The sequence below is a fragment of the Corvus moneduloides genome, chromosome 15 (assembly GCF_009650955.1).
Source record: "Corvus moneduloides isolate bCorMon1 chromosome 15, bCorMon1.pri, whole genome shotgun sequence".
NCBI lineage: Eukaryota > Metazoa > Chordata > Aves > Passeriformes > Corvidae > Corvus > Corvus moneduloides.
The window spans coordinates 9,671,032-9,692,469 of record NC_045490.1 but is presented as its reverse complement, the minus strand read 5'-3'; the positions used below and the strand labels follow the sequence as shown (position 1 = coordinate 9,692,469).

Genomic DNA, 21,438 nt, shown 5'->3' with positions numbered 1-21,438 from the left:
GGTCGGGTCGGTTCCCGTGCCCCCGTCCGTGTGCCCGGGGCGGCGCTGCGCCCTCCGCCCGCCGGGGGGCGCCGGCGCGGGGCGCGGGCCGGAAGGGGCGGCGTTCCCCGCCGGGCTCTGGCCGTGCGGGCGCGGAATGGCCGCCGCCGTGTAGCGGGAGCGCCGCCGCCATGGGCCGCGAGTCCAGGTGAGGGAGCGGCGCCGCCGCCCCGCGCGCCCAGGGCTCGCGGCGCGCTCGGGGCTCGCGGCTCGCTCGAGGATCGCGGCGCAGTGAGGCGGCCGTAAGGGGGACAAAGGGTGGCGTGGGCTCTCCCGGTCGGCGGGCGCGCTGAGGCCGCCGCGGCAGGGCCCGGGCCTGGAGCCGGCCCTGAGGGCAGGGCCGGGGCCGCGGGTGCCAGCGCTAGGTGCGTCCGAGGTGCCGGGGCTCACCGGCACCGACCCCGTGGCTCCTGGAACTCCTCCGGCCTTCGCCGGCGTGTTCCAAAATGCCATAATTAGCCACGTAAGGGGGTTAATCTGCTTTAGATGTTTTTGCTTGTGCCTTTTGTACTTATGCAGGATCGCGTATCTTTTGCTCTCTCGCAGCTGATATAAAGACCCAGTTAGTGTTGTAACCAGCTCGGCAGTAATGGCCCCCTGTGCTGCGTGTGTCTCGGGCCAAGCCTGTGCTCCAGATGGTATGGAGCTGCTCACACCTATCAGGCTTTAAACCGATGCCACAGTTTGCAAGTGCTGTCGGGTATATGCCTCTATTTCCTAGTTTAATTAGATTTTAATACTAAAGCTGAGACGACAGTCCACACATGCGGTTGTACTACACTGTAACAGCTTCCAGGTCTATAACGGAGATTTACACCAAGAGAGGCAGATGACTTGAAATTTTAACAACAACCTTAGGCTCAAGTTAGTGATCTAGTGCAGAGCTGGGCACTCCCACAGATCTACCTAAATTAGCTCCAAATGAGCTGGGGCAGCAGTGGGCGGTACAGGACACCCGTTAGAGCCACCTGAATTGAAAGCCAAGCTCTGGCACTCCATCCAGCAGGACTCCCTTGCTTGTCACAGCATAGCTTCTCTGCTGCAAATGACAAGGTTTTTCTGTTTGGGCTAAAAGGAATGTTAAAAGTGGGTTTAAACTTGTATTACTTTTCTATTTTAACGTACGAAAAGTTTTAGAAGTGAAGAAATGGTAAGTGGGTGAGAGCGAATGGTGAGTGGACATGGGTGGGGGCTGCCTGTGCTGGGGTTGGTGTGAAGAAATGTTCCATGCACTGGGGCTTCTGCAACCTGAAATCATCTTTTTGGCTTTATTGCACAGTGTAGAGGAAAAAAACTTAAAAACAAAATTATTTCTCTAAAACTAAAATATTAGAAAGAGAGGAAGTATAGAGCAAATCCCATGGAAGTTTGTGATGGAGACGGGAAAGAAATTTAAAATCTCAATGCTGACAGATATTCTTGGCACTCAGTTATCCTACTGATAGGCAGGATGTGCTACTGTATGAACTCCAAATGCACGTGGTATCTAAATATACCACATAACATAGACTAAGTATAAATATACTGTTATTTTTAATGCTGACCTATTTTAATACTACGATAGAAGTGAAACAAGCAGTTGGGGGGCTTAAAGTCTTGCCTTCTCTGCTTTTTCCTGCTTCTCTAGCATGACTACTGGGCTCGTTAGGAGAACGGGTCTGTGAGTCCTGAGCCACTGGAGAGTGAACAAGGGAATTATTCTGGCATGGTGACCAAAAATCTGGAATTGGAGGAAGAGGAAATGGTCACAGTAAACATCCCTCTGTGACTTGTATACTCAGATGAAGAGTTTCCTAGAAAATTCCTAGCCCTGGTATGCCCCAGAGTGTGGTTGGGATAAGAGCATTAATGAGGGGAGGAAAGGAGACACCCATCTCCATCACACACCCCTCAAGTCTTGCTGACTTTTGTCAACTTCTGTTGGGAGGTTTGATATTATGGAATTTCTATTGATGTCAGCATGGTAAAGGTATTGACCACAGCTGTATCGCATCCTCAGGGGTTTATGTTTCTTTAATTCCAGTGTGGCAGCTTTCCTGTTGAGCAAAGGTATAGTTTACCTACTTTGCATGAGTAAACACGTATTGTATAAAAAGCAACAAAGAGCAGTATTTTTGCTTGACAGATTTTGGGATAGCTTCAAAGAGCCTTCAGCTTTTCCTATATATGAAACAGATATCAGTGGATTTCTGAAAAGGAAATTGTTCTTGATGCTCTGGTGTTCTCATGATGTGCTTGTAGTAGTAATCTAAAACTAAAACAAAATTGTGACCAAATAATCCTTCTAATTTCAGCATCATTAGGAGTGCATATGCATATTACGTATATAATACATATATATATTAATCAGTTTGGCAAGATGTTTAGACATTTAAAAAGTCCAAGAAATTAAGATAATTTTTTTTGCTTGCTTGACCACCTCACAAACACATTTAACTGCGCGTGGTTCTGATGCTCACGCTGTGTGAATGTGCCACACAGGCATTATCGGAAGCGCTCTGCATCCCGGGGGCGCTCCGGGAGCCGTTCCAGGAGTCGCTCCCCATCGGACAAGAGGAAACGTGAGGACAGGCGCTCCAGGAGCAGGGATCGGGATCGAAGACGGGAGAGGTCACGCAGCAGGGACAAGAGAAGGTCTCGCTCGCGGGACAGAAAGCGTCAAAGGTAAGACATCGGCTCCAGTCAAAGCATCAGCCTGTCCACTGAATATTGATGTTCTCCCACTCCAGTTAGTTACTCTGCTGATGTCCGCCAGAGATTTCACTGTGCTTAAGGCTTTTTGCTTATTAAATGCTTTCTGGCTTGCTGGTGCTGGAGTTTATAAGTTCTTGGTGGTCTTGATGATTGGTGGGTTCCTTTTATAACCTGTTCCTCAACAGAAGGCTAAAGTTGTAGTAAAGACAATTTTGTTGCGTGTCAGACGTTCAAGGAGTAGAGAAAGGGAACGGAGCCGAGAGAGAAGACGATCCCGGAGCCGAGAGAGGAGGCGCTCGAGGAGCAGGAGTAGAGGGAGACGGTCTCGATCCTCCAGTCCAAGCAAGAATAGGAAAACAGAAAACAGGTATTCTTGTGTTCTTGGCTTTAGAAATGTGTGAAAGCTTACTGAAGGTCATTGTCTTTTAAATATATCTTGATAGGGTTTTCAGATATAATTGCAAACAGGCTATAATCAGGCTCTGCTGTAAAATGAGTGGGAAGTCCATAAATGGTAGCAACAGTCTGTATACAGAAAAAGCATTGATGACACTCAAGAAATCATCACAAGCTGGAATCACAAAGGCTTTGGGAATAAGTGTATGTTTTGTATTAGAATAGCCCAAAGAAAAATGAGATTCAATTAGCTAAAGTGAATTTTATATTTACTGTTGTAAGTTAGCACAAATTTAGTTTAGGTGCATTCTTTTTTTTTAAATTGGATGCAAGCAAGGACAGTAAAACCTGTGATAAATGGGTTTTGAATTCAGAGCAAGTGTTACATTTGCACCACATGAGTAGCTTTTCCCAGGGAGGAGGGCTTTTGTCTGTCAGCCAGGATAGTGTCTTTAGGCGGATGCTCACATTTCCGTGGCAATATGCTAGATCACTTTACCTTTCTCTAGAAATTCCACAAACAGGAAATTTTTTCTATGTCTTTTCTAAATGCTGACTTCAAGGAGGTGTAAAATAAAGTGCAGAACAACTGGAGTATCAATTGTAAGAGCTCTGAAATGAAGTCTGCAAAGAAATGAGAAAGGCACATGACAGTGAATTGGGTTAGCATCGACATTTCTGGTAGTTAGAGGAAATAATTCCATGACATGGAAAGATTGTCTGGGAAGCAGTGTGTTTTGTAAGGTGTTTGAAAACATAACAGGGTAATCATAGTTCTGTTTCTGTCCAGCATATATGTATCCTCCCCCTGAGAAAAGCTGTAATGTTCTAAGAAACCTTTGATCTTACCTTTCAGGTCAAGATCTAAAGAAAAGACAGAAGGTGTGGAAGTTTCCAAAGAAAAGAAAAAAGACAAAGACGACAAAGAGGAAGAGAAGGATAAAGATGCTACCACAAATGCTGTGGCTACTGAGGTAGAGACTTTTAGTACTTGTAAATTTACAAGATAAGTTTGTGGATGTCCAGTCTTCTGCAGCATGCTTACTCAATGGTTATGTTTGTTTAAATAAGCATAGGCTAAAGCCAGCAGCTATTAATTTTCATTGTTTGGTTGGTTTTTATCATAGAATTTTGATCAGAACAAACTAGAAGAAGAAATGAGAAAACGAAAAGAAAGAGTGGAGAAATGGAGGGAAGAACAACGCAAGAAGGCAATGGAAAACATAGGAGAGCTAAAAAAAGAAATTGAAGAGATGAAACAGGGGAAAAAATGGAGTTTAGAAGATGATGATGGTATTTAACCTCTTTATATATAACAGAATACTTTTGTTCCTAGTAATATTTTTATTACAATATCTTAAAGCATCTAATTACTCTTCAGAATATGAACCATAAAATGATAAAGCCTAAATCTGGTCATGGTGTCAAATGGTTTAAGATACATTTTTGATAAACCAACTGGAGAGATTTGTATTAGGAAAAATTATATAGTAACAACACTGGGCTGTAATTATTTGGATAGACAATAATTTGACACATACAAGGACTTACATCTTTCCCTGTCTTTTATCCCTATCTTTTTTGCTGTTATTAGATGATGAAGAGGAAACTGCAGAAGGAGAAAAAGAAGGCAATGAGGTTGAAGATGAGGAGTTAGATCCTTTAGATGCTTATATGGAAGAAGTAAAAGAAGAGGTCAAGAAGTTCAATATGAGAAGTGTGAAAGGTGGAGGTGGGAGTGAAAAGGTAAAATCACCTGTTAAAGATTACTTATTTTTAAAAGGCAAAGATAACTTTGTGTTTTAGTAGCAAAATGGCTTGGAAAAAAATGGGGGAAGTGCAAAAAAGCAAGAATTTAGATGCACTTAATGCATGTTTGCTTTCACTTTCATTTCCTGGTGTTTTTATGCAACTGTTTTAGCAAGCATTTTTCTTACAACATTTCGCTGAGGGAAGTGGGGAAAAAATGCTCAGCATAATGCATCCAGAAGTACAAATATTCTGTATGTTTTTTACAGGATGGGTTTTGTTTTATACAGTAGTGCATTAATTTTTTTAAACTGTTCTTATAGAAAACTGGACCAACTGTTACCAAGGTGGTAACCGTGGTGACAACCAAAAAGGCAGCTGCTGAGTCAGAAAAGAAGAAAGGGGAGCTCATGGAGAATGACCAAGATGCAATGGAGGTAATGGAAATATTTTTCATTTCTCCTGTGAAAAGGCAAAGTGCCTCTTCTTGCTTCCTGTGGTTGTGTGTGTATTTGGCCTGAAGAGCTGTGAAGGGTGTGGGTATTTTGCTGCTCGGGAGGCTGTGGAGGGACAGCCTTGCCTGAGTCACAGACTCAATAACCTGCAGGCCCTGGAGCTCAGCCACGTCAGGCCATGCTTTGTGGCTGCAGTTCCAGTGCTATTGGTGCTCCTTCAAAGCTGAGGTGGGGACATCTGTCAGATCTGTGACTGCAGTGGGACACTAGTCTGCTGGTTGGCTGCTTTTTCTTACTGTTTCTTTTGTATGGCAGTGATTATTTCTGAATGTCAGGCCTGGTAGCTGGCATTGGTAAAGTTGTGAAAGTGATACAGAACATGGTGAGAGTTAAGGTTTGGGAGAAACATGAAAGAATTAGGGGAAGGAACAACTGGGCCTCTTAAGCTGAGAGCAGCTCTTCAGTTTCATGTCTAATACAGTAAGAAGTACTTGTTTCTTCCGAATAGTTTCGCTATAAATGAAAAAAGGAAACACCATCATAATTCATTAATCCTAATATACACACAAATTGTGATCTCTACAGTATTCCTCAGAAGAGGAGGAAGTTGATCTTCAGACTGCCCTGACTGGCTATCAGACCAAGCAGAGAAAGCTGCTAGAACCAGTGGATCATGGAAAGATAGAATATGAACCTTTCAGGAAAAACTTCTATGTTGAAGTACCAGAACTAGCTAAAATGACTCAAGAAGGTAAAGACAAATACAACCAGAACACCTTGTGCACTATTAAAGAAAAGAATGGTGGATTTCAGTGTGCTGTGGAACAGCAAATGCTTTCGGAATATAAAAAGCATTTGGAGCAGCTTGCTATAGAAAAGTGTTAAATTAGGTGCATCACTATTGTTGATAACTTACCATAATTATATATGAGTCTTTGGTTGGAAAATTAATCTGAGTCCTTTCAGCCTAACTCCTGTGTTCACGTGTTAACAAGCAAAAAGCTGTTTTTCTGGTAGTGATAAAATTAGTATTTCATGTTAAGGGACAAAGCAAGAGTTTTTTGATCAAGGTAGTAGAGAAGTGTCAAGTTTGACTCTGTTATAATGTAAACTCTATTGCAGAGGTAAATGTGTACAGGCTGGAGCTGGAAGGAATTACAGTCAAGGGAAAAGGCTGTCCCAAACCAATAAAAACCTGGGTACAATGTGGTATTTCCATGAAGATTCTCACTGCCCTCAAAAAGTAAGCAAGCACTTAATGAACTGTATCATCCTTGATTTTGCTCACTGTGTTCTGTGGCATGTCCATGAGAAGGACCTTTTACTTTGTTGCATAATGCCACATGTCCATGTCTGCAAGTGTTACATAGTCATCAGTGTTTGTCACTCAGTGTTCAATTACTGTTATTAACTAGTCTCTGCCGTTTGTATCATGTTTTTGCTGCTCATTTTGAACTGTACTTTTTGAATTGCACTGGTATGTATATATAAATATGAATATGCAAAAAAATTTAGCATGACATCATGATTCACATCTGTCAAATTCTATTTTGTTCTTAAAAATTTTTTTTTTCCTTCTTTAAGACATGGGTATGAAAAGCCCACTCCCATTCAAACCCAGGCTATTCCAGCAATTATGAATGGACGGGATTTGATTGGCATTGCTAAAACAGGAAGTGGAAAGACTATTGCATTTCTTTTGCCCATGTTCAGACACATTATGGATCAGAGAGCATTAGAAGAAGGAGAAGGTCCCATAGGTAAAAAGATTTTATTTTCAAAGTTACTATTTAAATAAATATAACCTCAAGTATATGCTTTAGATGGGATTTCAGTTCTTCTCTTGGTCATAGGGAGAAGTGCTTACTAATATCCATTGATAAGTGGCTTTTTTTTTAGTTAATGATCACCATGCTCTTTAATGTTGTTTTATGATCACAGTGCTATTTAATGTTGTTTCAATAGCACTCCCATGTCCACATATCTGGGAGACCTTGCTCCTTTGATTTTTAGATTTGGACCAGATTTCCACTCCTTCCTCATAGTCTCAATTATCTTTTCCTTGAAATTGCATTCTTAAAAATAGGAAGTAAATTGCTGTAAACATCATTACAAAAGATTAATTTCTATTGTGTAAATTATAAGATCTCTTATATTGCAATGTATGATGAAAATGTTTTGCTTTTCAGCTGTCATTATGACACCTACACGTGAGTTGGCTTTGCAGATTACCAAGGAGTGCAAGAAATTCTCAAAGACACTTGGGCTTCGAGTTGTCTGTGTTTATGGAGGAACAGGAATCAGTGAACAGGTATGCAAAACACATGCCTGTCTTGTCAAAGAATGCTTGGGCTTTATTAGTTAATGTTACTTTTGCAGCAACATTAGTTGATTTTCCTTTTCCATGATTCCAGTACATTTGCAGTCTTCATTATTGATCTGCTCAGTGGGAATGGTAATAATGCAAAAAGCTTTGCATGTAACTTAGCCTTAAACGTACAGATTTTGGAAAGTCTCAAATACAATCCTTAAATGTTTCAGACTGTTTCTCTTTATGTATGTACTGACCATTAAATTAAAATTGAATTATTAGTGGGATATAATAATTTGAAAGTTACTAAGAAGCTGTATTTTTCTGAGAGTTCCCCTTAAGATAAAAAAAGCCAGAAAATGATAACACTGGTTTATTGCATTATCAAATATTGCATCTTGAAGTAACTTAGAGATTAATTTCAAGGGTTTCCACACCCGCATCCCACCCATTTATGGAAACAACAGGAGTGATCATCTGTGATGGAACATGGTGTGTCTGCTATCACTTGTCCCTGATGTAACACTGATATTTCTTACAGGCTCTTAACTGCATTGAAGAAATATCCTCATTAAAACTACTTCAGGTGGGGATAACTCAGGCTGTCAGGGATTACTCTTTTTGGAAGCAAAGTTTTCTGAAGACTTAAAGAAATTGCTAATGAAAAATCTTTACCTAATTCACATTAGTAGAACAGCTGTATTACAATGTAGGTGGTTTTCTTTTTTGCAAGGTGATATATGTTTTAAAAAACCTGAAAGAAATCACAAAGCAAAAACTAATAGATTGTTTACTGTGTTTTGAAATCAGATAGCTGAACTCAAAAGAGGTGCTGAAATTATTGTTTGCACACCTGGACGTATGATTGACATGTTAGCAGCTAACAATGGTGAGTAGAAAACCTTTTCCTTTGGAGAATTTTTTACATTTGTTGTGTAATTCTAACAAATTCAGAAGATCATGTATTTTGCTAAATGGTCTTATGGAATTTTCTTATGTCTCTTCAGGCTGCACTATCTAGCTTTTGAGAATATATAGCACTAATAACAGGTTTAAGCATATATTGGTTTGACTTTTTTTGGGAGGACAGGAAATACTACATTCTTGAAGCATTTTTGAGAATGTTTATCATTGCTAAACTTGAGATGTGCTGGTCCAAATTTTTTAACTTCAAGTCATTTAGATAAAGGTTATGTAACAGTTGCTTATTTTGTCTGCCCGTTGATCTGTTATTCATGTTAGAGTAGCTCAGCAGTTCCCCACTTTACAAGAGCATCTGACTCTGCCTTTATCTGTTTGCTCTAAAAAATAGATAAAGAAGCCCTCCCTAAATACCTGCTCAAAAGTAAAAGAACTGACCTTATATCAGATATTCAGTTTGATTAAACCAAGCCACTGCAGCTTTAAGAGGTTTTGTCCTAGTGTAACCATTGCATGCTTATTAGATAAAGTTTTATTATTAAATTATTCCACATCAAAACCTCTACTAAACTGTTGACATTATTTAACTTCTGTGAAAAAAGTACCTTCAAGACATATAGAACTGGGCTTCCAAGACTTAAATCGTCAAAGGTAGGTACATTAATGCTGTTCCCAAGTAATTTTACGAAGTTACTATTTGGGGATGAAAGTGTTAAGATGTTAAATAGATATGTAGATATTAAGAAATACTTACTTTGTTCCTTAAGTATGAATTCCATATGTTAAAAAATGCAGCGCGTAATGTCCTAAGTAATTTGAGGATTCAGCTACAATTTGCTAAAGCTGAGAGGACCAAATTCTTCTGTAGGTTGATAGGCACAAGTCTGAGTGATAGTTGTAGAAAATGTAACAAATCTTTTCCATTCTGAGAGCATTTGGCAGTGTCACTCCACAGTTTTGTGGAACTGAATGCATTTATATTGTTTGACAGTATGATTCTAAAATCCTTGAGTTAAGTCCTTCTCATGAAAGGGAGTCTCTTTGCTGTTTGTTTGGGAAGGGTGCTAATTATCCTGTCCATGATAATTTCAAAATGTTCACAGAAACACAGCTTGCTTATTTTATTTCAACCTGTCCCAGAATTTGGGGTGGTTCTTGATTTTAAATTCAGGAGTGTTACTGGGTAGGTTTTAATCTTTATATAGTCATTTTGAAAAGACTTGCTTACTCTGTTTTATGCCTATTATTAGCAGTGATCTAGAACTAGTATGATTATCCTCAAATAGTTATTCTTAGCTCCAAGGAAGCATTACAGATTGTGTATAAAGGAATTTTCTGAGGCAGCAGTTAGCACTGGGCTTTGCCTTCCACACATGCGCTGTAATCTCTAATATGTTCTTTTCTAGGTGCCGCTGTCAGATACTGGCTGATGTGGCTCCTTGCTTCAGCTCAGTCTTAGTTTTATGATGTGTTTTGGCGAGGGCAGTTTTCTGAATTTTTCAGGTTCTTCTGGCCCTATGATGGTATGCAAGAGAAGAGTTTGACAAACTAAAAGGGCCTTGTGCATACTTACACATTTCCCAGAATGTATGTGTGATTAAAGTGTGAACATTAAAATTCACATCTAGTGAATTTTTTAAAATATTAATTAATGTCTTTATTAGAAGATAGTGAGACTATATAACATTTAAAAAAATATTCCTAAGGGAAACTAGATTTCCATTTGGTTTTGTTTCCCATGTGTTTTTTCCTCTCCTTTCACAGGTCGGGTGACAAATCTCCGTAGAGTCACGTACGTTGTACTTGATGAAGCTGACAGAATGTTTGACATGGGGTTTGAGCCTCAGGTAATTCATGACATGAGGGATGGTGCCAAAAGATGCTATTTTCCACATCAAGGATTTTGCAATGCTACATTATTACTACACTGTCAGTGGGTGTTCAAAAGGGTGTGCTGCATATGGACAGCAGTTTAAGCTGACTCTAGTATTTCTATTATTTTCACATCTATTGTCACATTATTATAACATCACGTTATCCTCACGTCTAGTGGAAGGTATCCCTCCCTGCCCATGGCAAGGGGTTGGAACTAGAAGATCTTTAAGGTTTGTTCCAGCCCAAACCATTCAGGATTCTATGTTTTACTTTCAATAAATTCCTATATAGCTTAGATTTTTCTGTAATACACAGGGTGTTTTACACACTCATTTTGAATACTTGTGGCCATGTTGTATCCCTGTGTAATCCCTTGATACAGGTGTTGTATTAGTAGTTGTAATGTGTTTATCAAGGCTTTGATGCCTCTTGGCAAGAGATAGGAGCAAAATGTTGGAAGTGCTGCTGAGTAATTACTTGCTGAGAACTTTGGACACCCAGGGCTCTTTCAGTTGTCATGGGCTATACTGTTCTCCAAAACTAGGAAAATTCCTTTTATTTATTTCTTGAGCTGTAGGGTTTCTGCTTCATTTCCTATGATTTTTGCTGAGATGCTGCCAGATTGCATATTGCCATGCAACTTAGTTTTCAATCCAGCAAGTTTTGCCTGTCTTCCAATGCTGGCAGCTTGGTGCCAAGAGGAAATCCATAAAGAATGTTTTGTAGTCTGTGAGGTGCAGATACTACCTGACTTTAAAGATGACAGCTTTGTATGTGTGCGAAATTGAGTTACAGCACTTGGATATTAACAGTGAATGTTCTCGTACCACAGGTTATGCGCATTGTAGACAACGTCAGGCCTGACCGTCAGACTGTCATGTTCTCTGCTACTTTTCCCAGAGCTATGGAGGCCCTGGCTCGCAGGATCCTCAGTAAACCTATAGAAGTGCAGGTTGGAGGCAGAAGTGTTGTCTGTTCTGATGTGGAGCAACATGTGGTCAGTATCACACATCTGCCTTGCTTATTTTCTCATTTGCTGGCAAAAGGTTGTTCCCAGCAATGTTGAATATAAACCAGTATACCCACAGAGTTTTTATTTTTAGAAGTTTAGTGGCCTTATTAAACATGAACTCAAAATAAATCAACACCCTAATCTGCAAATGCAGTGTAATTTTTAAAGTTGGTTTGTAGCACTAAGATGAACAGCAGTTTTACCACTAGGTATGGGAACAGCCTGAAAGAGTCATCTCCTGTTCTTGATTTTTACTTTTATAAACTCTGAATTCGTTTAATGACTCAAGATACAAATTATACTCTTTCTACTTTGCTTTTGTATGTCTTTTTCCAGATTGTCATAGAGGAGGAGAACAAGTTTCTGAAGTTACTGGAGCTACTGGGACACTATCAGGAGAAAGGATCTGTTATTATATTTGTAGATAAACAAGAACACGCCGATGGGTTGTTGAAAGATTTAATGAGGGCCTCTTATCCTTGCTTGTCTCTTCATGGAGGTAATCTGCAAATTTAAGGATTTATATTAACTACTCCCAACTAGAATGTTGGTATCCAGTAGTTAAAAATCACTTTATTCCTGTATAGTACCAGTTATTATTTCTTCATAAGCAGGTTTTGCTTTGTAATTGGGTAAGATAATTGTTCTTAATTTGAAGTAGACATTATAGTTTTGTGTAATTATTCTTCATTGTTCCCTTTGAGATGTCATCAGATGCCAAATCTTGTGTCTGTGCAAGAGGACTGTTACTGAGAGTTAACACCTCTCAGGGAATATTGCTAACTACTTGTTATTGTAGAGTAGTGAGTGCCATTGGGCAGTATCACATGATATTTTTATTTGAGATTCCACAATAACAGCAGTTGTCGCTTTACTTTCCTTCTATCAACTAATGGTAATATAATGGAAGTACCAAGAGGAGAAAAATTTCTTTACAATACTGTCCATCCCAGTATATTTTAAAACTTACATTATTTTTCTAGAGCATTTTATATAAAACGAGTAAGTACAAAATCACTTTCCAGCAGGAATGCAGTAATGAAAAGGGGAAAAATATTCTTGTTATTCTGAGATTTCTGTTGCCTTTAGAGAACAGACAAAACCTCCAGATGAGGTTACAGCTGAAGTAGAAAATTGAAAATAATATATAAAAGGCTTTTGAAGGTCTTGGTATGGGGAAAACGTCTTTTGATAGTTGAAAAATTAAAAGTTATTCTAAATAATAGAGGTTATTTTGGCTAGTGTACTTTGCCTTTGAAAGTGTGAATGTATTGAAGTTTTATTTGCTTGTGATTTTGGTTGTTTGAAGTTGGAGGGTGTTTTGACCTGGGTACAAATTCTCATGGCTTGAAGCAGAGCTTTATAATTAACTGATTTGTCTTGCAGGTATTGATCAGTATGACAGGGACAGCATTATTAATGACTTCAAGAATGGAACCTGCAAACTTCTGGTGGCCACGTCTGTAGCAGCGAGGGGCTTGGATGTGAAGCAGCTGATGCTGGTGGTCAATTACAGCTGTCCCAACCATTATGAGGACTATGTGCACCGAGCAGGCCGCACTGGGCGAGCTGGCAATAAAGTATGTACACTCAGTTGTCTGGTTTGGTTAGTACTGGCATTTTCCCCTTCTTTCTTGCTTGATGAAGTTGTTCCAAGGGATAGTTACAGAGGGAGTAGTTTGTGTTGTTGGTGTGAAGAGTGTTTTTAATATATTCTGAACTTCAGCACTCTGAAATTTGGAACTTACATGTTCTTCTGATGTATGAGTGTTCTTTTAAATCCCATTTGTGGCTGAAAGTTTGGGTGTTTTTTACTGTTGGAAATGTGCCCTACTAAATTGATAAGATTTTAATTTTTCAAGCTTTCAACCATGACAAGATTGGTTGGAAGGAAAGATTTCTGTGTTTACCATCTTTGGATGATTACCAAAATTATCAGCTTCCTGGGAAATCACATTATTCATTCTATACTTCCACTAAAAAAACGTTATTGCATGACTGTTGTGGTTAGTTTCATTGACCAGAAATCAGCATCTGTGCAAGGGTGCTTCAATAAATTTAGAGATGGAGTGTCTTGAGAGCTTTTTCCTAATTGTCTCTTAAATTAATTTTGACCAGGGGTATGCATATACATTCATTACTGAGGATCAGGCACGTTATGCTGGTGATATCATTAAGGCTTTGGAATTGTCTGGGAATCCAATTCCTACTGATTTGGAGAAGCTCTGGGCTGACTTCAAAGACCAACAGAAGGCTGTAAGTAATTCTTTCTTCTGTAGAGGGCTTGGTCCAGGTTTAATGCCTGTGTATGCATGTGGGTCCAGTTGTCCAGTGTACACACATGGGTCACCTCACTGGGAACAAGTGTGTGCTTAGCTAAGTGTGTCAGGGACCTCAAGATTGGGATCTTGAATGTCATTTAAAGAACTGTTCTTGAGAATTTAAATATTGTCACCTGTTATGTTATAAATACCTATGGTATAAGAGGCATTTCAGCTTTTAAAAAGATTCACATACAAGATAATGAAGTTCTTTCACAGAATTTGTATGATTATTTCTAGAGCTCTCGCCATCAGAGGATCTCGCTCATGCTGAGAATGGTGACTTTGGAGTTCTTCTGATACTAAAAAATGGAGGGGTTTTTTTACTGCATTTGAAAAGCATTTAAAATGTATACTTACGGGAAATCCCAATAGGCTATTGTCTCTGCTGAATTAACAGGGTTTTTTTTATTACATTTCATTGTGAAATGCAGCTTTTAAGTTTGAAGAGCTTTATGAATGTGCTAGGATTTGCTTTTTGAAGAACTTCAAAATTATTTGTATGATCTTACAGTTATTTTATGACTATCAGAACTAGAATTTGAAACTCCTAAGTATGATAATACATGTTTTTGTTCTCAGGAGGGAAAGCTGATTAAGAAAAGCAGTGGATTCTCTGGCAAAGGTTTTAAGTTTGATGAAACAGAACAGGCTTTGGCTAATGAAAGAAAGAAGCTACAAAAAGCAGCTCTTGGCTTGCAAGATTCAGATGATGAAGATACAGCTGTTGATGTAAGCATCTGGGAATAGGATTTAAGTTGCTTATGGATTTTCTCAATTCATTTGATTTTCTTCCTCAGTAGGTTACATCACACACTGCAAAGTGCATGGATTTCAGTTACTCTGTGACCTTTGTTACTGACCATATGTATTCTTCAAATGTAGAGATACAGCTATGAAGATCAAGATCTAGGAAGATCTTCAGTGTCTCTTTCTGACTTACTGGTGTTTTACACTTAATGTGTGTAGTTATGTAAATGTCACATAAATTATTTGTGATAATAATCTTGCGTAAGTGAAATAGAACGATTGTCCTCAATTGCAAACATATTTTTATTTGCATTGCTTTAAAGACATTCATAGTAGCATTTCCTATTTCTAAATCTTACTAGATTCCTTTCTTAATGTTTGATAGACTCCTTTTTGTGACTTGCAAGTAAACACTGTGTTCAGACATTTTCCTGATTAGATCATCTTTTTGTTGAGCTGTAGTTCTGGGCAGGCTTCTGCCATTTCTACAAGATTAATTTCTTTAAAAGCATGTAAACTAAATGCCCCTTAGTGTTTCTTTCTCCATGATGATAAGATTATATAGTGGTAAATGCAGTGATCATATAATTGTTGTTTTCTTTAGATTGATGAACAAATTGAAAGCATGTTCAATTCAAAGAAAAGAGTAAAAGACATGGCAGCACCAGGAACATCAAATGCTCCTACACCATCAGCCGGGAATGCAGAAAAATTGGAAATTGCTAAAAGATTGGCTTTGAGAATCAATGCCCAGAAGAATCTTGGAGCAGAGGCACAAGTCATGGTCCCCTTCCACTTTAAGGTCAGGCTCTTTACAGACCAATGTTATTCTTTTTTAATAAAGGTTGTTCAGTTCTTTGTTCTGTGTCTGCCATTTGATTTAGTGTTTCTGCACACTAGTGACATACTGCATTGTTTATCTCATTTGGGCTGGGCTAACTACTTATATAGGATTTGTAAGTGAGCTGATACGTTTATAAGACTTACTACAGAACCATAAATGCTTTGCCTTGGCAAAGAGTCAGTTCTTTACTGATAACATTGCACAATTAGTTTTGTCAGCTTTGGCAGAGTTGCAGAACATCTTTCTCTGCTGAAGCATGAGATGTACATGTGATGTACAATGTGTTTAGATTGAGGTTAATTGTTCTGGAATGTCCAAAGATATTTTAAGCTGAAAATATGAAAGACCAGTAAGTTATTTGGAGGTGTGAAGGGAAGTTGTTGAGAGGAAGAAAGGAAGAGCAGAAGTCTGGAGAGTGTATTTGTTATGTAGACAATTACATTACATAGAGAACTTTAATGAAACCCTTATTGGTTTATATAGGACTTTTTTTGGCTACCTTGTTCTCAGTATGGACTTCTGCTTTTACAGGATGTGATGCAGCAGGCTACAAATGCTATCCTGAGAGGAGGCACAATTCAAGCTCCTACTGTGTCTGCCAAGACCATTGCAGAGCAACTGGCTGAAAAAATCAATGCCAAGCTCAATTATGTACCCATAGAGAAGCAGGAGGAAGAGAAACAGGATGGAGGACAGAATGAGTCCTTTAAGAGATATGAAGAAGAATTAGAGATCAATGACTTCCCACAGGCAAGTAACTATTTTGCTATAATCAAGTGTAAATGATCATTATTTAACAAAACCTCTCTTCATACTTACACCAATAAAATATTATGTCTCTATTTCTGATGATACCTAATTGAAATTACTACATTATCTGTGATTACTTCTCAGGTTATATAAATGCAATGCTTTGGACTTACTCCAGAGAGTATCAGAAAAACAAGTATTCATTATCAGACAAAAATCTCTTCACCCTCTACTCACTTCTCTAATACCCAAATCTCTGACACTGTCTGGTGTTTTTTGCAAAGGCTTTACTGCCATGACTGCTACAGCTCTTTGTCCTTTTTTTAGTACCTGAGTATTTCTGCTGTTCAGAATATTGCTGCTCTGATCTACCTCCTCTGTTATTTTGAGGATTTATATTTCACAGTATCAAGTACAAATTCCCTGTATTTATATTTGAGGTTCTGCCCACGTTGGCAGAACTAATGTATTGCTATTTTGTGTGGTGCCTTTCTCCTTGTTGATCCTCCCATATCCTTCACCCTGCAGACTGCCAGATGGAAAGTTACCTCCAAAGAAGCACTGCAGAGAATCAGTGAATATTCTGAAGCTGCCATTACAATCAGGGGAACTTACTTCCCTCCAGGCAAAGAACCCAAGGAAGGAGAAAGAAAGATTTATTTGGCTATAGAAAGTATGTATTCTTTTTATAAATGTTTCTGTTACAGCTCTGAGTCTAGTTTTGTAATTAGACATGGAATTTCTGTAGCCAGTGTTCAGACACTTGAGTTACAGACTCACTGTAGTTACTGAAAAACACTTGTTTATCTTAATACACTTCATCAAATGATCCATGGGGATCACAGAGAGGCTTCTCCTCACCTGTGACAGAACAACAGCTAATCTATGAAATCAGTTTGGAAGAGAGGAAAAGAAAAGAGGAAAAAGAATAAGCACAAAGAGGTCTATGCCAGTGTAAAATAAGGGAAAAAATAGAATTCTCTTTAGGCTGTTAAAGGTATAAGAAATTGCATCAACTACTACAACAAAAACTTTGCAAATGTCATGATGGTTGACTTTTTATCAAGAAACCTCTAATCCTACATATTTCTGAACAGTATCATTTATGACTGTTTGGAGTATCTTTCTTAAAAGAGAACTCAGTCAAGCTGTGGCATTCTGTGCAATAGAGTGTTCTTCACCAAATAGCTGAGGATATTCAGCAAGTTTTACTATGCTTCTGAAAGTAGGCAGCAATGTTTATTCTGTAAGCTTCATAAACACTTTCTGTGTAAGATTATAATACATATTTTTATCTTCAGGTGCCAATGAACTGGCTGTACAGAAAGCAAAGGCAGAAATCACACGACTTATAAAAGAGGAGCTTATCAGATTGGTGAGTACAATATCCAGAATGCAGAGGGAAAGTGTCTTAATGTATGCTTTATGAGATTGATTTCTGCAAATGTTGACGCTCTGGCATAAGGTTTTACTAATATCAGGGACTGGGACCTACAGATCTCAAAACCACTGTTCTATTGAACAGCCTAAAAATCCATTACACTGGTTAATCAGCCAGAACACGGCTGCTATCCAGCCAGCAGATGGAGATAACACATTGACAGAGATTTTTGAATGAAGACCCCTCAAAGAGTTTGGTCCCAGTAAATTTCCTAATTTCAACACCATCAGGCAGGGGAGAGGAGAATGATTCCCCTCATTTTAATATTTTATATGTGTTGAGAGATCTGGTTTGCTGTAGCTTTACAACATACCCAGCTAATAACCTAGTGGGGTTTTATTGCAATTCATTTGTCCTTCTTCACTTTTAACTGTGATTATCCTCTTTTTTATTTGCAGCAAAATTCTTACCAACCAACCAACAAAGGAAGATACAAAGTTTTATGAGCATTTGGAGTTACCTGTCTGCCAGCAGCTGGTGCGTGAAACTTTGTGGCTTCTGTTGTTTTTGCTGTTTACACTGCTTATTGTAAATTAAGGAATTTTTTTATTTCGTCTTGCGGACATTTTTTAACAGAAAATTGATACTTGCTGAAGCATCTTAATTCTCTCCACTAAAGTTATCAGTCTTAAAGCAGACCAGTTTTGGCGGAACATGATTTAATTTAAAAGTGCAGTTTATATACTTTTCATCATAAAGAATGTGAAATAAACAGATTTTAATTTTTTTGACGGACAGTATACTGTTAAGTAAATTAAAGTGTTGGGATTTGTGTTGGAAATTGTTAGAATGTACCTGCTTCGTATTGTTGAGATGGTTCACACATCAATTTATACTGGAAAAATGATAAAACACCAAAATAAAGGTAGGATTTTTCTCCTGATCCATAGCATCTCTCTGGCTGGTTCCACATATATTTGTTCCCTGTACAAATGTCCCCCTAAGGTCAGAGAGTCTTGCATTGATCAGAATAGAGAATTTTATCCAAAAATACTCAAGGTCTCAAAATGTTTTAAGATCTTATCCTTCTCATGTCCCATTTTTTCTTTATCATCCAGATAATAGATAACTCTTTGGGGTTGTTGTAAAGTGAAATGTTTTGTAGTATGACAATAGTTTTCCTGTTTTTTCCTAACCATCAGAATTTTAGGATTTGATTTTTTTTTTTCCCATTTGGTGACATAAGAATGAAAGCCTGTTTTAGTTTAAAAAGGAATTAGCAGAAAAAAAAAAAGAGAAACCTCTTTTGTAATGAAATATAACTTTGTCACTCTTTTATAGTGTTCTTATATATACATTTAATGTGATTATTCCCCCAGGATTGTTGTCTTTATTACTGTTAGGACATGGCTTTAAGTACAAATGTATAGTGATATTTATGAATGAATGCCACAAATGCTATCATTGCAGTCAGTCAGCTCCTGGGACAGGCAAGACCGATGTTTTTGAGGTCTCATCCCCATAACCATTAGGATTCATGATGGACACTATTCCTAAGCATTTAACTCCTGTCTGCTTGTCTGGAGCCAAAGCTGTAGCAATTTGAATTGTCTCATTCTAGCAGCTGCAAGACTTTGAAGATGATGACTTTCAAAAGGACTTTCATAGAAAGCTTTACTTACCTGACACATTGAGAAGAAATGTGTCATTTTAAACCAGCTGTGTATATACTGCTTTAACCCTGGTGAAGACAAATCATACAATCTGCATCATGGCTGTATAAATTCACAACTTTTCTTTCCAAACTTCAGGTAATTTAAATGACTCTCTGTGTTTGCATACAACTGTCTGTTACCCTGTCAGTGTACCTTATTTGCAGTACGGGGAAGATGCAAAGGAATGATTACACCAGTTTAAGAGTCTACATTTAGGATAAGAACACCCCTAATGTGGTACTTGCCAGTATTAATACATGGAGTAGAACAGAGAGAAGCAGCACATACAGTAACATTTCTCCAAACCTAAAACAGAAATCTCAAACTAAAGCTCTCTGATTACCTTTAAATACATCTAAGTTTTCCTTCCCATAAGAACTGGGGTTTGATGTCTTTCCTAGAAATTCTTTGTTGAATTGTCTAACTTTTGGACAGTGTCCCTTCCCAGAAGAGTGACACATTTTGTGTATTTAATGAAGAGCACTGTGGAGTTTGGACAGCCTGACACATCTTTAAAAATCTTGGTTCAACGTGTTCATACAGTGATATCTCCTAAAAAATGCATGATGGAGACACTTTTATTGGATTTCAGAGATACAACAATGTATAATCTTTAACTTCCTGGGGGTTTTAAATGCAATGTCAATATTCCTATGTTTTTTTAATTCCAGCAAAAATAAAAGTAATTTCAATGTATATTTTTCAGAAACTGTCTTTCTGAATAGCTCCTCTGTTTTCTGCATTTGCACTGCTTCTGTATTTTTTCCTATGAGAGTGAACCTCACACTGTTTGGAGTAGGGTGATGTGAACAGCAGCTTGTACTTTTGTTTTTGTGCTGGAAATGCAATGTGACACAGCCCAGACTTAGGGAAGAAAGTCACAGCGAAGGTGTTTGGATACATGAAAACAGGAGCAAAATGCATAAAAGCTGGTGGAAAATAAACTCTCAAATTAACAAATACACAGGGAAAAAAACAGTGGAAACAAGATGAGAATAAAAGTTTGGAGAAGATACAATTTAATAATGAAAACCGCTATATTTAGTTCTTTGCAAGTGTGTCCATGGATATAGGCAAGATCTTTATAAACATCATGATTTGGCTGCTTTCCAGGGAATCTGCCCTGGTCAGATTCATGTTGCCAGTTGTGGGAAGAGCTGGGTTTTTGTTTTTTTTTTTAAATACACATAAGCAGAGCTTGTTCTGTTACCTGCCCAGCTGATAATACTACCAGCTTTCACAGTTGCCTTTATGCTCTTAGTACTTGAGTGAGCAGTGGTGTTTTGGGTGGATAAGTGATACAGGTGTTTGGCACTGGATCATGAATGAGCTTTTTCTTCTATGTCACAGTAATGTGGTGGTGTCATCGTGCAGCGGGCCCACACCAGGGAGGGGAGGCAGACCGAGACCCCTGACCCCAGCCCAGCTCCCTCATTCTCCGTGCAAGTGGCCCACCAGAGATTCAAACAGCAATAGCCCTCCCCTCCTCCCCCCCACCACTGTGAAGGATTCATGCCTTAGCCAGGAAAACAGGAGAGACTAAATCCAGTGTTTTGTGTGGGGAAAAAAAATGCACAGCAAGATAAAAATGTGTGCTGTCACAGTTCAGAATTCTGTACTCCCTGAACTATATATGTGGCACATGGTTCCCACCTTTTGTTTAAAACAGGCAGCTCAAGGCCTACTGTGCATGTTGACTTCATGCTATAAAAGTTGTAAGCCAGAGAATGAGTAGATCATAGCCAGCATGTTCTGTAGCTGTTCTCTGAGCTGGCTGCTTTAGATTTTACTTGTACAATTAGAACAGTGCAATATAGTTAATGTGCATTTGGCTGTTAATTAAATAAAATATTCCGAGGCTCAAAGTACCATCTGTAGGGGCTTTTTGTACTCAAGTCTTCCAAGTGGAAGAAAAAAGATTTTTGTTAAGCAAAGTTTTCCTGAAATTCTGCAATTGTGACGAATATAAAAGAAACACCAAAGGCTGGATTTGGGATCTTCATAAAATAAGAAAAAGAATGCTGGAATTTCAGGGAGTGAGAGAATACTTTGGTGTTTCAGTCCTTCAGGCATTTTTACAGTTGTAAGAAATGGTGGTTACTTCTGCCAAAGTAGTGGCAGGGTTACAGACAGGCACCTGTGGCTGTGAGGATGGAGCCTGTGAAGCTGGCCAGGAACTAGTTTTTAACTTTTTGCCATGGACATGATACTATCGATGGTGCTGC

At 38.6% G+C, this 21,438-nt stretch overlaps 1 protein-coding gene across 1 annotated transcript; it reads left to right on the top strand.

Annotated features, from left to right (window-relative positions):
• The first annotated feature begins 104 nt into the window (after positions 1–104).
• Positions 105–19,909, top strand: DDX46 (DEAD-box helicase 46). The gene is made up of 23 exons (XM_032124889.1): positions 105–187; positions 2,521–2,703; positions 2,960–3,100; positions 3,986–4,103; positions 4,257–4,422; positions 4,724–4,875; positions 5,202–5,315; positions 5,919–6,084; positions 6,456–6,576; positions 6,918–7,093; positions 7,523–7,644; positions 8,455–8,533; positions 10,330–10,412; positions 11,273–11,437; positions 11,789–11,951; positions 12,839–13,032; positions 13,571–13,708; positions 14,356–14,505; positions 15,128–15,325; positions 15,899–16,117; positions 16,646–16,790; positions 17,419–17,492; positions 17,957–19,909. The coding sequence occupies exons 1-23, from the start codon at positions 171–173 to the stop codon at positions 18,002–18,004; spliced, it is 3,132 nt and encodes a 1,043-aa protein (XP_031980780.1). The 5' UTR covers positions 105–170; the 3' UTR covers positions 18,005–19,909.
• The last annotated feature ends 1,529 nt before the right edge of the window (positions 19,910–21,438 follow it).

Excerpts from the sequence above, each read along its gene's own strand:
- DDX46 (XM_032124889.1), top strand. Across the intron at positions 2,704-2,959 it reads CGGGACAGAAAGCGTCAAAG|ACGTTCAAGGAGTAGAGAAA; the intron begins GTAAGACATCGG and ends GTTGCGTGTCAG. Across the intron at positions 13,033-13,570 it reads CTGGGCGAGCTGGCAATAAA|GGGTATGCATATACATTCAT; the intron begins GTATGTACACTC and ends AATTTTGACCAG.